Here is a 16,605-nt window from a genome sequence, read left to right on the forward strand (position 1 = left end):
ACAGCCATTGAAGAGGAGTGCACCAACATCCCACAGGCCACAAATTAACAACCTGATCAACTCCATATGAAGGAGATGTGTTGCACTGCTTTTTGGACCCCCCCCCCCATTTTAGAGTTGCCTTTTATTGCCATTCTAAGGTGCACCCGGCTATTAAAAGCCTAGGTTTGATGTTTTACGAAGAGTTTAATTATTAAAACATAATGAAAATATTAATTAAAAGAAGCCTTTTATTTTATAGGCATACACTTTCTTTTAAATTCAGTAATCACTAAATATATCATATATAATATATGGTTATAGCTTTGCATTAACTGCATCACTAGTCAGTGGTTTTTGCAAGTTATCTGTGCTCCAAAATATAAACCATACCAAAGAAGCTCATTGTTTTTTATTATTATTTTTGTTCTCTACACAGTCTACAGTGCTGTGATCTCACTGCTCAGTCTTGTGAGAGTTTGTCTTCAACTCTACGGTCGTCAAACTCCTTTCTGAGAGAACTGGACCTGAGTGACAATGATCTGCAGGATTCTGGAGTGAAGCTTCTTTCTGATGGACTGAAGAGTCCAAACTGTCAGCTGGAGATTCTGAGGTAAATGGTTTTTAATCAAATAAATGTTCAAAATATGTGGTGTGTTTATCAATTTGTAAAGCTCATGATGTAACCGTGCATATATTACTGTTTGTTTTGTTATTTACAAAGGCTACAGAGCTGTAATCTCACTGCTCAGTCTTGTGAGAGTTTGTCATCAGCTTTACAATCATCAAACTCCTTTCTAAGAGAGCTGGACCTGAGTAACAATGACCTGCTGGATTCTGGAGTGAAGCTTCTTTCTGATGGACTGAAGACCCCAAACTGTCAGCTGGAGATTCTGAGGTAAATGGTTTATCATAAAATAATTTACAAAATGCAATCATAAAGGAATGACTGTCACAAAGGTTGCCATATGCTCTCAATGGAATGCCAGAACATGAGATAAAAAAAATTACTCCATATTTATACACATGCCTATTATACAGATTTTTCAACCTGAGAAAAATGACCCAGGTGGACTGTGAACATCTGACAATAAAAATGTTGAAATATTGCGATTAAAAATTTAGCATTTTCAAATACATCTATTCCATGAATGAATTCCTCTGCACAGCCCTACACAAGCTAGCAGCACCATCTAGTGGCTGTGTGCTGAACAACCATGGCATCTAAGCCAGGGTCTAGAATGATCAATCACCAGGCACCATGTGCACGTAAAAACTGATCTATGAAATTGTTTTGGTCACCAGTTTGTGAGAATGCAGTATGGCTTAGTGTGATTCTAAAATGATAAAACTAGCAGTTCACAATCTGGTGTTTTACATTTTTATTTACATTTATCCATTTACAAAACGCTTACAAATGAGGAATATAACAAGCGATTCATCATAAAGAGGTAAGTAAACACAAAGTGCTTGTAATACAAAGTTTCAGACTTTGTTTAGAAGAGCACAAGCTAGAACAGGATGCCCTCTGTGTCTAAGCGCATCTCAGTTCACAGCAAATGCTGCTTCACTTGAACTCCATCTTACACAAGTGCTATGAGTTTGGATCACTTGGGATTTGAAAATACAACATAAGGCCATCCTCAAAAATATTTTGGTTTGCAGTAAAGGTAAAAATCTAAAAAAAAAAAAAGGGTCTGTAAGTAGGTCTATATATTTTTTCAAGTTTCAATGTAAAAACAAAGTAAATTTTTTTGTGATGGTGATTATGTAGGTATGAATTTAAACAAATTAGCATATTGTGACATCACTGGCTGGGTCTTCAACCCATGCCTTCGGGCTCATCATTGCAAACCTCATTTTGATGCAGGCTATATAGACCACAAACAAATTGAAATCTTAGCCAAAAACATGTTTATTGTATGAATTTCAGGTGAGAAGAAAAAAAATTAGGTACTGTTATACTGTTTTACTTGCATCCACCACTAGGTATCATGCAACCTACAAATGAGAGAACTATTACTTTGCTTTCTTGGGATGACACTTTTGTGAAAAAAAAATCCTGTTTGATTTGAGCGACAAGTGTTCATTAGAGGTGCTCCGATCACGATCGGCCGATCGTTAATGCGCATCTCGTCAGTAAAGCCGGTTCTCTAATCAGCTGTTAATTCCATCAGGTGCGTGATTTCACATAGAGCAGCTGTTACTACACAGAGCCGTTGTTAACTGAGAAGATGCGCCAAAAAACGCTGAAAATGAAGTGGATTTGCACATCTTCTCTATTAACAACGGCTCTGTGTAGTAACAGCTGCTCTATTTGAAATCACGCACCTGATGGAATTAACCGCTGATTAGAGAACCGGCTTTACTGACGAAATGCGCATAACGATCAGCCGATCGTGATCGGAGCACCCCTAGTGTTCATTGAATCGATTGTAAAATCAATTTTGCATGTCCAGATGCATTTTATACAGCAAATAACACAAAATATAGGTAAATCCACGGACAACAGGCAGGACGAATGTAAAAATTCAATATATTGGTAAAGACCAATTTTTCTGATGATTTATTGGTGTGATGTTACATGCACAATGACAAACAGGAGTGCAACATTCTCGAAAAACAATAAGCAGAGTGGACTGCCATAATGCAAAACATTTACTATAGGCTTCAACATGGCTGTGTTTACGATTAGAAATGTGAACAACAACAAAAAAAAATAATAATCGCATACGTAGGCGATTCTAGCCCAAATCTGTATACATGAGACTGTATGAATACCGGCAGAATTCACATTTCTGTTGTAAAAAGAGAAACACTGTGCAGAAGTATTATTTGCTGTTATGCATATGTGTCCGAAGCTGCAGCTGCTGTGTGACGTGTGTAAAAAAAAAACAAAAAAAACTGACTGGACACGCTCCGAGAGAAGGTCATTAAAATCAATTTCTATTTTCGTTTTTGAAACTTGTAGTGGTTGATTTCTGCAATAGATTTTCGAACATAAAGTGACAGTCGACACGATCATGGTTTTAGACTGGATGGGAGAAGGGATGGGAAAAGATCTGGAGCCTCATGTATCAACCTTACGTATGCACAAAAAGTTTGCGTACGCCAGCTTTAATGCTCATGGTCAGATGTATGACGGCAAATCAATGCCAATAATAACCGAGCATACTACTGATGCTTGCACGCGCAGTAAATCACTTCCGCGAGAGGAAAACTAAATCGGACATGAGGAAACGGCAGCGCGTGACATGTCCTCTGCGCGCATTAAAAGCCCTCGCGTGCGAATGGTCATTCCCCACATCCTCGCGCTCGATCTTCTCACCTTTGCTCGCGCGAACACTTTTATTTTCGTCAGTCGTGGGGCGGGGCTTGCTGTTTTAGTTGTTATTTCAAATGTCATTGGTTATTCCCCTTTTCCTGAAGTCAGTAAAAAGGGTTCATATGTGTATCTCTTATCACAAGACTGCAATCACTAGCAATCAGAAGATTTCCAGTTAATCAAGTATCTAGAAAAGATCTATTCTATGAACAATGCATTAAATGACATTAAATAAAGACAAAAATAAATAAAACAATGAAACAATAACTCACATTTATCTGGTCCACTGATGAAGTCATGTGTCAAGTCAAGTGAATTATTAATCATCTTCTAACAGGTGAGCATGATCGGTGAACAGGGTGAACTTTCTTCCTAGTAGGTAGTAACGCAGCTCCAGGATAGCCAGTTGCAGGACCACCTCCGTTTTAGACCGGGGCAGCAGTTCTCCAAAATGAAGTGCGGGAGAGGATGGGGTTTTGGTCGGACGTCTTTGCCTTTCAGCGTGCACACTTGGGACCAGCAGTGTTTCAGTCTATCATTTTCCCGCTGAGCTTGGCCAAACAAGCCCCCTCCCATGACCTGGTAGACATCATAAAACATATTATTAGTTTGGGTGGGGGACTCAACATCTCTCCCGCTGTCCATCGGCAGGAGAACGGGGGGGCCCTCCAGGGCTGACAGGCTGGGTGGCGGCGGCCAACAGGGTCTCAAAGCCCGGCCAATCATTATTCCGACATCTAGGAACTTATGGACTTGCCAGGACCCAGGGGCAGCAAAAATAGTGACGCGGCGATCGGGGACCTTTCATGTGTCCCTGTGCACACAAGTTTGGAGTAAGCTTCCAGAGTCTAACAGGGCTTTGAAGGGACGGTCGTTGACTTTTACCATGGCCTCTGGCGCTCCTACTGGTAGGTTATGATGTAGAATATAGCCTGCCAGCCATGTCTGCACAGGAATTGAAGTGTGTTCTGTGGGCATCGGTTCATCCAGTGGACCGGGCCCGTCGGCCTGCCCCTGGGGTTGCAGGATGCCCTCTGGCGCGCTTTGTCCCTGGACCGCCCTCCGGGGAAACTGCGGCGCTCGTTCTCCCACTTCCCGGCTCCAGGCCGCCTTGGCCAGCTCGACTGCTTCCACCAGTTCCAGCGTTGTCCCCGGTTCCTCATGGCGACCGCCTGACAATGGACACGGGGCAAGGCATGCAGGAGGCAGTCAATCACCACTCATTCCATTACTTGTGCAGCCGTGGGGTTTCTGTTCATTAGCCAGTGTTGCGCCAATCTAGTCAGTTCTGCGGCCTGGGCGTGAGCCGGTACATGGGGTTAAAAGATACACTCGTGGAACTGTTGTGCCCCACACACCGGGGGCAGTCCTACTCGGTCCAGGATTTCCTGCTTCACGTCATCGTGGCGGTCTGCCAGAGCCGCGGGCAGGCTGAAAAAGGTCCACTGCGCCTCTCCCATGAGCAGGGGGGCCAAGGCAATGCCCAGTTATCTCGTTCCCAGTCATCTCGTTCCCATCCCTCCAGGGTTGCTGTTTTCTCAAACATTTGCAGATAAACCTCAACGTCATCGTGAGCTGACATTTTGGGCAAGAGCTGGGCGGCTTGTATCCGGGGATCTACTACCGGAACGCGCTGGAGGCAGGTCAGGTGGGGGCCAGCGAGTTCCTGTTCCATCTCACCCTGGCGAGAGGCCAGATGTTTCACAATTTGATGCAGACGTTGCAGCAGTTCATCCATCCTTTCGTGGGGAGGAGCGCTTGCATTCTCCACCATCTGTCACGGGGATGTAAGGAACTCACGACAAGGAGCTCAAAGCTCAAAATAAATACCCCGGAGGGTATATTGCTGGATGCTCTTCTGTGCAGTCTCGTTGTAGGGTTGATCGGTCACAAGCTGGTTTCTGCAGAGAAAGGAGTAAACACAGGTTAATTCTCAGCCGCATTGGAGACATCAGACTCCCCGTTGTCAGGCCGCGCATGGCTTATCTGCCCGCCGGCAAACGAGTCTCGGGTGTGGCCGATCAGCCCGTGATGACACTTTGCAGGTGCATGGTATCCATTTCCAGGGCAAAGCTGATCTGTTCTCAGGACGCTCTTCACACTATGTATGTATATAATATGTTTTTAGTTGTACTGTATCATTTCTTTGATGATGTAATAACATATTAAGTCACATAGGGAAAAATATTTTCTGTTAACTTACAAACCCAAATGTCATCATTCCTAATCAACAAGAAATAATGTGCAGAATTTTAAGAAAGTGTCTTATTTCAAAAGACAATAATGGTGGGTATTCTAGATTAAGCTGTAGATTTATCATTACATAACTTTCACCAGTCATATTGTTATAATTAGTAAAAGCTAAATTTCATTTCAGCAGGATGGTTATCTGAAGTTTTAGGTACCAATCAAAAGTAATCATAATTTTAGCTTATGTAACATCTCACCCTGGCCTGAATTGCTATGAAATGGTTGTAAAGGATCGGTCCACTGTAGCGAAAATTCTAAAAACTCAATTATATTAAACGCCTTGACCAACAATTTTGAATACAAATCACAAGACACCTAATTAAATATCTGCTTACCTGTATCAGTGACAGGCATTGCGTCAAATTGTTTCCTCTGTATCGCCACCACATTTAGAGCAAATGTGCAAGCTCCTTGATTTTTATAAAACACCATCACTTTTTTAGCATTCTCAACTACACAAATTAGTCACTGTCTGCACATTTTTGGCACTGTGCTACACTTCTATAGGTACACTGATAGCTTTTGTGATGTACACACGCCTATGATGGCAGGATTGTATGTTTCCTTGGTTTAAATTGAGAGAGCAGGATCATAGTTTCAAGTTAAATAATGTGGAGATCCAATGAATTTATGAATCTTATTTATGGAGAAACATTAAAGTTAATTCGGTGGCTTCAGAGGAGAACACTTTTAACAAGAAAGATTCAAGAGGGTCTAATGTCTAAAGAAGCAGACAAATGAAATGGATCAGTATGTTTGGTAAGAAAATTCTCAAATGCATTTAATCAACCAGACACATATCAATATTTAGTTTTATTTTATTTTATTTTATTTTATTTAGTTCTTTATTTTGATAATGCACTTAAGACATTCTATTAACTATAAGTAACTTTGTTACATGTCAACTAATTCTCATTAAATTTCAACTATATGTCTACTAACTCTGAGTAGACTGTGGTTAGGGGTAGGTTTAGAGTTAGTATAAGATATTAAGCAGTCAGTCTATACTGCTAGCTGACATGTAGTTACAAAGTTACTTAATGTTAGTATAATGTCTAAAGTGGAATATCGAAATAAAGTGTTACCCAATATTTTACTGTTCAAAATGATCACTGTGTGATTGGATGTGGTTCATTTACAGGTAATAATCCCACTAGGACAACGGCTGGTAGGTATTAAATGTATGTGCTATTAAATCAGTAGATTCATTTTCAGTTTATAACTATATGTAATTAAAAATCTTAAACTATGGCATACTTTCCAATCGGCTTTGCTGATTTTAATAGAGTTTTGGTTATGCCGTCACATTTTACTCGAACGAGGGAGTATATGATGGGGAAGTCGTGGCCTAATGGTGGCCTAAAGGTTAGAGAGTCGGACTCGCAATCGAAAGGTTGTGAGTTTGAGTCTTGGGCTGGCAGGAATTGTATGTGGGGGGAGTGCATGTACAGCGCTCTCTCCCACCCTCAATACCACGACTTAGGTGCCCTTGAGCAAGGCAACGAACCCCTAACTGCTCCCCCGGTGCCGCAGCATAAATGGCTGCCCACTGCTCTGGGTGCGTGTTCACAGTGTGTGTGTGTGTGTGTGTTCACTGCTCTGTGTGTGTGCACTTTGGATGGGTTAAAAGCAGAGCATGAATTCCGAGTATGGGTCACAATACTTGGCCAAATGTCATGTCACTTTCACTTTCACTTTCGTGATAGCAGGGCAAACATCATAGAACAGAAGGCGAAGAATAGCTAACATAATTTCTACTTTTTCATTTATTTAAAAAAGAAAAAAAGGATTTGCTCAAATCAAATGTAACAACTGACTGTCAGCTGATATTAAGAACCCAGTGTGAAATGCTTTTATAAAATAATGCCAGGATAATAGTAAATATAGTGATGTATATATTTAATGTTTTGCTAGACTAAAATTTACCAAAATGTTACACCTTTTGTGTTCATATCAATGGCAAATACTGTAAATACTGTAAGTCAATATAAATACATAGGCCATTTATATTACTGAGGCTTCACTGTGTGGATCATAAAGTCTTAATGTAAAAAATGCATTACTTGTGTATAATACTTTATAGATGTATCATGCATAAGATTTGTTTATACAGAAGATCTAATCTGATTTGTATATTAATATGGATAAATATAGACTTCTTGGATAAATATATCTTCTGGCAGTATGGGAGAGGAAAAATGAATGGAGGATGGAAGAGAAAGAAGAAGGAATTTAGGATGTTTAGTGTCAGGAATTAAGGAAATGTAAGTGGGAAGCCTATTCTAGAGCTTGTGGAAAAAGGACTCGGACATCTTGTCCCATTGATCGCCTGTCATGTAAGTCCTGGGTCCTCTGTCATTAGTGACGAGTGGTGTGCCCACTGCAAACTGTCGGTTTCCTCCTTGAGCAAGGCACTGAACCCCCAACTGCTCCCAGGGTGCCACAGCATAAATGGGTGCCTACTGCTCCGGGTGTGTTTTCACGGCTGTGTGTGTGATCTTTTGAAGGGTTAAATGCATACCCCGAACACAAGTTTGGGTCACCATACTTGGCTGTATGTCACGTCTCTTAATTGATTCATGACCCATTCATCATTCTATTGTTCTTATGAAACAAGGCTTTCACACATCGGTCAGGTATGAGACATAATCCTCATTAATATTTTATCATTATTCTTTCGTTTTCAGTCAGATATTATTAGCATTTGTTCTGGTATTTCAAGGTTTACCAAGCCACATTGTGTCAATCCCAGTATACATTTACCCAACTATTATCAAAAGTTTTCGATAAAGATACAACAAAACATTTTCTTAAGACCATATGCAAATTATGACAAAATGCATTATTAAGAAAAGCAACATGTACATTTTGAATATTGTTATAAAAATGCCCAAATCTCAAGAAAATCACAATTTGCCAACGTAATCATGTGTTTATTATTTAGATATTTTATGGGTACAGAGGTTTCTCAATGGTGGGAGGTGGAGTGGAGGCGGAACGGGGGAGGGATGGAGGGCCACGGTAGTGAAAATGAATATGACCTGGAGGGTGGAGCAATGGCAGAATATCAAACAGAGGGGGACCTGGGCATTGGAGCAGAGACAGACCATGAAGCAGAGGGGAACCTGAGCTGTGAAACTGTGACAGTGCCTTACAGAGTCATGGCGGAGCTGGCAGAGTGGGGGGCCATGGCAGAGCAGGTCTAGCGGGGGGCCATGCCTTAGCAGGCCGAGTGGGGAAACATACCGGAGCAGGCCGAATGGAGAGCCATGGAGGAGCAGAACCATGGACAGACCACTTGGTCGTGACAAGACAGGCAGTGAGTTCATGAGTGGCCTCTGTGGCCATGGCAGGACAAGTTCACGGACAGCCTCCTTGGGCATGGCAGGACAGGGAGAGAGTTAGTGGACGGCCTTGTTGAACATGACAGGACAGGCAGAGAGTTAGTGGACGGCCACCTTGGCCATGGCAGGACAGGCAGAGAGATCGTGGATGGTCTCCATGGCTGTGACAGGACAGGCAGAGAGTTCAAGGATGGCCTCATTGGCCTTGACAGGGCAGACAGAGAGTTCAAATGTGGGTGCCACCAACTTGTGAGGAAGCTACGGAAGCCACCTTCTTGGGAGATTCTGCAGTGGACACCACTGCCACAGGGGGCATTGGAGTGAGTTCACGGTTAGGAGCGGCCTCAGGAGCAGACACGTGGACAGGAGAGATCACTGGAGACATGGCGGCCGGGGACTCAGACGTGGTGGCCGTCTCGGCCAGAGACTCAGAAGTGGCGGCCATGTCGTTACAAGACCTTTGAGTGGCGACCATGTCATGACGAGGCCCTGGAGTGGCAGCCATGTTGTGACGAAGCCCTGGATGATAAGCTGAGAGGTGGCGAGGTTCTGGAAGTTCAGATGAGGCATTACGAGGCTCTGGAAGTTCAGCTGTGACGTGGCGAGGCTCTGGAAGTTCAGCGGAGCCGTGACAACACTCTAGAAGGGCAGCCATTTTTGAAGAGATTCTTGAGTGGCAGCCATTTTGTGATGGAGCTCTTGATTGGTAGCAATGTTGAAAGCAGAACTGGGGATGATGTGAGCAGGCTTTGGCTTGGCAGACATGACGTGAGAAGGCTGTGGTTTGGCAGACATGACGTGAGAAGGCTGTGGTATGGCCTGGAGTTGACCTTGGCTTGGCAGGCATAATGGGAGACAACTTTGAGGAAGTGTTGCGTTTTTCCTCCACAACACCCACAGTAAAAGTAGATCCACTCATGCACAAGGCAAAGTCTATACACTGTTCCAGTGACCAATGAATCTTTCCCCCAGGCAACTGAGAACGAGTGGGTTCTTTTAAAAAAAAAATCCTTATGGGCCACATCATTAAAATCCACTTGGTTAGACAGTCCACAAAAATCCTGGACATAATCCTCAATGGATCGGTTACCTTGACGAAGATAGAGGAGCTGTGACACTGGTGGGTTCATTTTTCATGTATTCGTGTATTCTGTAATGGATAGTCCACTGAAGGCGAGTGTAGAAGAGCCCAAGTGCAGTTTATTTACAGAAGTAATTATCCAAACATCCAAAACAATAATTTCAATACTAAACAAAGACTTGACTTGACTTGACGTGGTGTGGCATGCACAAACTTGACTTGGCATGAAACAGAACAGGACTTACCAACAACAGGTACATATGTCAATACATGACAAAGCACGACGGCAAGAACATGACTACTTATACAAACAATAAGGGTCACATGACAAGAACAAACCAATGGGAAACAAGACATGTGACTTAGACAACCAATCGGAACATGACACAGGGAACAAGAGGGCAAGGGAAGCATGACACAAACAAATACTACAAAATAAAAGACATGAAAACAGTAACATGTTTGGGTTTTATGGCCTTATTTAAGTGATTTTTTGTTTTTTTGTTTTTCATTAACCATGCATAAAGATCATTTTCTCAAAAACACAAAACATGTAGATACATGCTACTCACATATTATAGCCCAGTTTGTGATGATTACAATGACTTTAGACTTTAGCAATTTAGATGTTTATTAGCAACTGAATAAAGCACAAATGACAAAACATGATAAAACTTATCCAGGCCCACAAAACCCCCTTAGACCTCAGAGGGTTAATCAGGATTTGGCCCAGGAGCTAATGTCCAGCATGCCAGACCATGCTCAATATTTTTTATTTAAGTTTTATACAAAAAGGATACAACACATAATGTGATATACAAATCAAACAAACTAATTTGAGGTGGACTGTTGCTGCATGTTTTTGTAGGCTGTCTGGCTGTATGGTGACAGAGGAGGGATGCTGTTATATGTCTTCAGCTCTAACTGCACAGCCCTCACCCTTGAGAGAGCTGGATCTAAGCTATAATCACCCTGGAGATTCAGGAGTCAAACTGCTCTCTGAAAAACTGGAAAAATTCAAGTATGTCAAGCAGAAAGATGCTTTAGGTTTTATTGTTTAAACTTAAGTGTCTCTGGGTATATTAATATAAGTCGAAGAGTTTTTAGAGGATTCAGCAATATATTTAGGACTTCTTTTAGTCTTCTAGTAAAAGCATAACTGAACTGCTCAAACATGTTTGTTTACTGACTGAATGTGACTCTGTGTGTGTTTTCAAGTGTGGATCATGCAGGAGAAACAAGGATTACAGCAGGACTAAAGAAATGTATGTCTACACACACTTACACATACTTACACACACTCTCTCTCTCACACACACACACACACACACACAGCTGTAGGGATTGTTGTTGTTATTAATATCTCTTTTCTTGTGTTCAGGGGTCTGTTTTCTCACACTGGATCCAAACACAGCAAACACTGAACTCATTCTGTCTGAGGAAAACAGAAAGGCGACAGGTGTGAAAAAAAATCAGTCATATCCTGATCATCCAGACAGATTTGATTATTATCCTCAGGTGTTGTGTAGAGAGAGTGTGTGTGGACGCTGTTACTGGGAGATTGACTGGAGTGGACATGTGGAGATATCAGTGTCATATAAGAGCATCATCAGGAAGAGACAGGGTGATAAATCTGTGTTTGGATTTAATGATCAGTCCTGGAGTTTGTTCTGCTCTCGATCCAGTTACTCATTCAAACACAATAACAAATACACTGTTCTCCATGTGAACGCCTCCAGCAGAAGAACAGGAGTGTATGTAGATCACAGAGCAGGAACTCTGTCCTTCTACAGCGTCTCTCACACAATGAGCCTCATCCACACAGTCCAGACCACATTCACTCAGCCACTCTATCCTGGGTTTACGGTTTATCCTGGATCATCAGTGAAACTGTGTTGATGAATCAGATGAAACTGATGAGAGTTTCTACCCATAATTCTTTGAGCTGCATGATAAATCAGTAACAGTAAGATGTTATATGTCTTAATATCTCTTCATGAAATTAATACTGCAGCTGAACTGCTGTCACCGAAATACAGTAGGTCGACATCCAAAATTGGTATTACCACCATGGGGCCGCTGCGTTATCTGCAAGTCAGATAAAATCATGTGTTTTCATTTCAGTTCATTTTTGGAATAAAACAAAATCAGGTTCCATATGCAGAGAGAAAAGAGAACGGTCCAGCATTTTTGAATTATGCCTTTACTGTGTGAACAAAAGTGGAGTATTTTCTGTTTCAGTTGGCTTATCGCACTGGTGCCTATGCACATATTCATTAGAAACAGCAGTCATTAACCGAGCCATTCGGCATGAGCAGCGGTCCACTTTGGCATATTGCTAATTTTGATTTTTTTCCATCGATACTGAAAAACGAGTGAACTACAAAGCTTGTTTTACCTCATGAATAATAGTTAAGCTTCAAATGGGCAATATCACGAATATGGAAACGGATTTCTCCCGAGTGAGAGAATGAGAGAACCCAACCTTAACTTATGCTTAGCTTTAAATTATTATTTTTGTCTGATTATAGCTAAGCCTATATTATTATATACTGCCATTATATTTATCCATTAGAATTATATATTTTTAATTCTTGTTTTGTTCTGATAATTTTTTTTAATTTAAAGGATTTGTTGTGAAGTGAAGGGAACTAAAAATATCCTGTTGGTACATTAGTCTATAGCATTATTAGGCCAGCCATTATTATTTCTAAATGTAATAAAAATGCAACTGATGCATGACTTATATATATTTTTCCTCTCACAAACATAATTTATTTTTTAGCCAATTTGTTTTTTGTTTTTGTTTTAGCAAAAATAGGTGATTAATCCCATAAAACTCAACTTATACATGACTTATAGGCTATATTTTTTTAGTCTCAAAAATTTATTTAAAACTTATTTAAACTTATTTACACGTGTTTAAAAAAAATTAGCAAATTAAAAAAAAAATTTACTTTGGGTTAACAGTAATTTTAATTGTTATATACTTAGGAACAGAGTCTGGGCCTATCCAGGCTATCCATTTTTTTTATTTTATTTTTTTTTTTGCATCTGAAAATGACTTCACGTGCTCTGGCGCAGATCCACCTTCCGGTTGCTCAGATGTTGACGATTTAAAAATGTTTGATATTAAGGTTACTGTCCCATTTTATACAGGATTGTTCATAAAAAAAATTATATTGTTTGTTCTAATTGTATTGTTAACACAAGTTCATTTAAGATATTTCACATGCACTGTAACATTTTACCCTTTATAACTTATAAACTCCTTGAGATTTTAAAGTCAGTTTAATAGTATTGGGGTTGGGTAAGGGATGATCCAACAACTGAAGGTCTATGAAACCTGCAGTGCCATCGAGCAGCCGTAGCAGTCGGGCGCCGGGGATGTTCGAGGCGGTGGGCTGGAGTGAGTTGCCGGGGACAGACTATCACATTGTCTGGGTGGTGTTCCCTGGGGTTCCACTAGGTGTCCTCCTTCCCACGGTGTCTGTCACCTTATCAACTTCCTGTTCCCTTATTTGGTCACCTTCCTCCTTGTTTGAGTTAATTGCCCTTCCGAAAATTAACCATGGTTTTACTACAAATAAAACCAAAAAACCATGGTTACTGTAGTTAAACCATGGTAACCACAAATTAACCATGGTTTTGCTATATTAACCATAGTTTAACCATGGTATTTGTTGTAAATCTGTGGTTTTACAAATGGCAGTCAATACGCCAAAAAACCATGGGTTACTACAGTTTTACTATAATAAAACCATGGTTATTTTTCGTAAGGGTGATTGTTCCCCCCCTGTCTCCAGTTCCCTCATCACCTTCTGTGTATTTATACCCGGTCTGTCTGAGTCTGTGTTACGGAGTCCTTGTCTTATGTTAATGCTAATCCGTAGTCTTGCTTTTGTAGTGTGTTCTTGTCTGTTTTCTTGTTTATTTGAATACTCTGGTTTTGACCCTGCCTGGACTGTTTACCCCTTTGGATTTGCCTTTTAATAAAATCTCACACCTGCACTTGGATCTCTCTTTGTTTCCTGTATCACCGAACGTGACAGAAAGACTCCGTCACACTAGGAACCAGCGGTATGTCATTTTTCCATTCCCCAGCCAAGATGGCGGAGCGGCGAACCAAGTATCTTCGGTTGACCACCCTCCGCCAAGAGGGCAATGAAGTGGGTGCCCTGGCTCAGGTGTTCTGGTCCCTGGCCGAGGCCATGGTCTATAACGATGTGGCCCTTAAGGACTATTTCAATGGCGGGCTGGATGATCCAGTGTCTCAGGAGGAGATGGCGCAGTTAGAGACACTGGGATTCTGGGAATTTGTGCGCTACCTGCAGCATCGACTTCCGTGGGGTGCCCCAGCCACTCCGGTCTCTTCCGTTGGGGTGGTCGTCAGCCCAGCACCACTGACCAGGATGGCTACCAGCCAACAGCTGACCCTCTGGAGTCGAGTCAGGTTCCAGTGAACTCTCCAGAGTCGAGTCAGGTTCCAGTTGACCCTCCAGAGTCGAGTCAGGTTCCAGTGAACTCTCCGGGGTCGAGTCAGGTTCCAGTGAACTCTCCGGAGTCGAGTCAGGTTCCAGTTGACCCTCCGGAGTCGAGTCAGGTTCCAGTGAACTCTCCGGAGTCGAGTCAGGTTCCAGTTGACCCTCCGGAGTCGAGTCAGGTTCCAGTGAACTCTCCGGAGTCGAGTCAGGTTCCAGTGAACTCTCCGGAGTCGAGTCAGGTTCCAGTGAACTCTCCGGAGTCGAGTCAGGTTCCGGTGGACTCACCAGAGTCGAGTCAGGTTCCAGTGAACTCTCCAGAGTCAAGGCTAGTCACTGCTGACCTTCCTGAGTCAGGTCTAGTCACCGCTGACCCTCCAGAGTCAGGCCTATGCACAACTGACCCTCCAGAGTCAGGGCTAGTCACCACTGACCCTCCAGAGTCAGGGCTAAATGATCTTAGAGTGTCATAACCGGACACCGCCACATCGTGTCACATGCTTCCTGCACACTTCCTGGTAGTTATCTGGCCAAAACAACACTGAAACACCTCTGTACACACTAAATATCCAAATAATAAACCCGCGATTATGATAGTAAAGCTTGGTATGAGATTTTCTTGAGATCTGGGGCGTTTTTATAAAAAAATTGAAAATGTACATCGGAAATGCTAACTTGTGCAGCGATGAAAAAGGCTACAAATAACATATTTTTACAACAGTAAACGACCAAATTCTACCCCTGATCGCTAAAGGAAGTTATTATAAACACTCGATCGGGGTTTAAAGTGAGTTTTGAGTAAAAGTGTACTAATAATTTCATAAATTGTCTGATGTAGCTTGATGCTAACATTAGCTCCAATGCTACTAATAGCAGGTGCATTTCTTCTTCATAATGCATTTTTGTCTCAATAATTCGCGTAAGGTCGTAAGAAAATGTTTTGTTGTATTTTTATAGTAAGACTTTTGATAAATAAGGGCTAAATGCAAACAGACTGAAGTGAGATCGCTGCTTTGTGTCTTTGTAAAGCCTGAAAAACCACAATAAAGGCTAATAAAGGTGGAATAAAAACAAAATATTAATGATAAAAGAATAATGCGGATAATGTGTCATACCTGGCGGAGGTGTGAAAGACTCGTTTGGTGAGAACAATAGAATCATGAATCGGGGAGTTTTGCAAACAAACACACATACAAAATACACAGGAGAGTTTACATGCGAGATCTTACAGGGATGACAAGAGCCATAAATCAATCTGATTAGCCTTCTCTAAAAACACACATGACATGGCCTTAGAAAATATTTAATAAAATTCTCAGTTTTACAGATTCGATTATGAAATTTTTAATGAAGTTTTGGAAGACTTGTGGCCTTAGCTACACTGTGTTTTCAACTCATATCCTACATCAACAATTAAAAAAATACATTTAAAAAATATATTTTTAATATTTTTATTTTTGTTTTTATGTTTGAGCTGACTGCCAGCCGCCTGGGATTTGGAGGGGCAGCTGCCATCCGTGAGGGAGCGGAGGAGTCACCGTCATTTCGCCTGGAGGCCGGAGCCTGCTGCCGTCCGCCATGATGCGGAGGAGCAGGGAACGGGGAACTCCTGCCGGCTGCCCAAGAATGGATGATTGTCATGCCATCCACCGTGGGCTGTCCACTTTCTCCTCTCTCCCCTCTCTCGTCTCTGTCGCTCCTAATCCTTCCATCTCCTTTTCTCTTTCCTCGTCTGTCCTACCCCCAGGTTCCACAATGAGCGGTTCCGCCCCGGAGGGAGGGGGGGGTAGAGCGCAGTCTCCTGGGTGCCCCCGGCCTGCGAGGGGCGATAGGGGTATGTGACGAGTGGGGCGGGGCTGAGAGCCATGGGAACGGAGCGAGGCCAATGAAGTGATTGCAAATTAGCGACAACTGCGACTCTCACCGGTCTCTCGTCCCATGGAGGAGATTGGAAGGATATAAAATGGGAGTGACGACAGTGAAGGACAGGGCCTTGATTTTAGTTGTGTTTTGATTTTGTTTGTGCGCAGTAGTCGTCCATGAGGGGCTGCCGCGCTGTTTTGTCTTTATTTTATTATTAAAGCTTTTTGATTGTCTGCCGGTTCCCGCTCCCTTCTTCCCATGAAAGAAAAGTGTTACAGTTGT

General features: G+C 42.1%; 1 protein-coding gene across 3 annotated transcripts in view; it reads left to right on the forward strand.

The window, feature by feature from the left end:
• LOC127967261 (NACHT, LRR and PYD domains-containing protein 3-like) overlaps nucleotides 1–14,940 on the forward strand; it is an 83,933-nt gene extending 68,993 nt beyond the window's left edge. The window contains exons 4-8 of one of the 3 annotated variants that reach the window (XM_052568313.1): nucleotides 419–592; nucleotides 704–877; nucleotides 10,848–11,000; nucleotides 11,198–11,244; nucleotides 11,361–14,940. In XM_052568313.1, the coding sequence (XP_052424273.1) occupies nucleotides 419–592; nucleotides 704–877; nucleotides 10,848–11,000; nucleotides 11,198–11,244; nucleotides 11,361–11,878 (1,066 nt within the window). In that variant the 3' untranslated portion in view covers nucleotides 11,879–14,940. The remainder of the gene's footprint in view (nucleotides 1–418; nucleotides 593–703; nucleotides 878–10,847; nucleotides 11,001–11,197; nucleotides 11,245–11,360) is intronic. The other 2 variants (XM_052568315.1, XM_052568314.1) reach the window with 2 other exon arrangements.
• The last annotated feature ends 1,665 nt before the right edge of the window (nucleotides 14,941–16,605 follow it).

This window comes from Carassius gibelio, chromosome A4 (assembly GCF_023724105.1).
Source record: "Carassius gibelio isolate Cgi1373 ecotype wild population from Czech Republic chromosome A4, carGib1.2-hapl.c, whole genome shotgun sequence".
In the NCBI taxonomy this organism is placed as follows: domain Eukaryota; kingdom Metazoa; phylum Chordata; class Actinopteri; order Cypriniformes; family Cyprinidae; genus Carassius; species Carassius gibelio.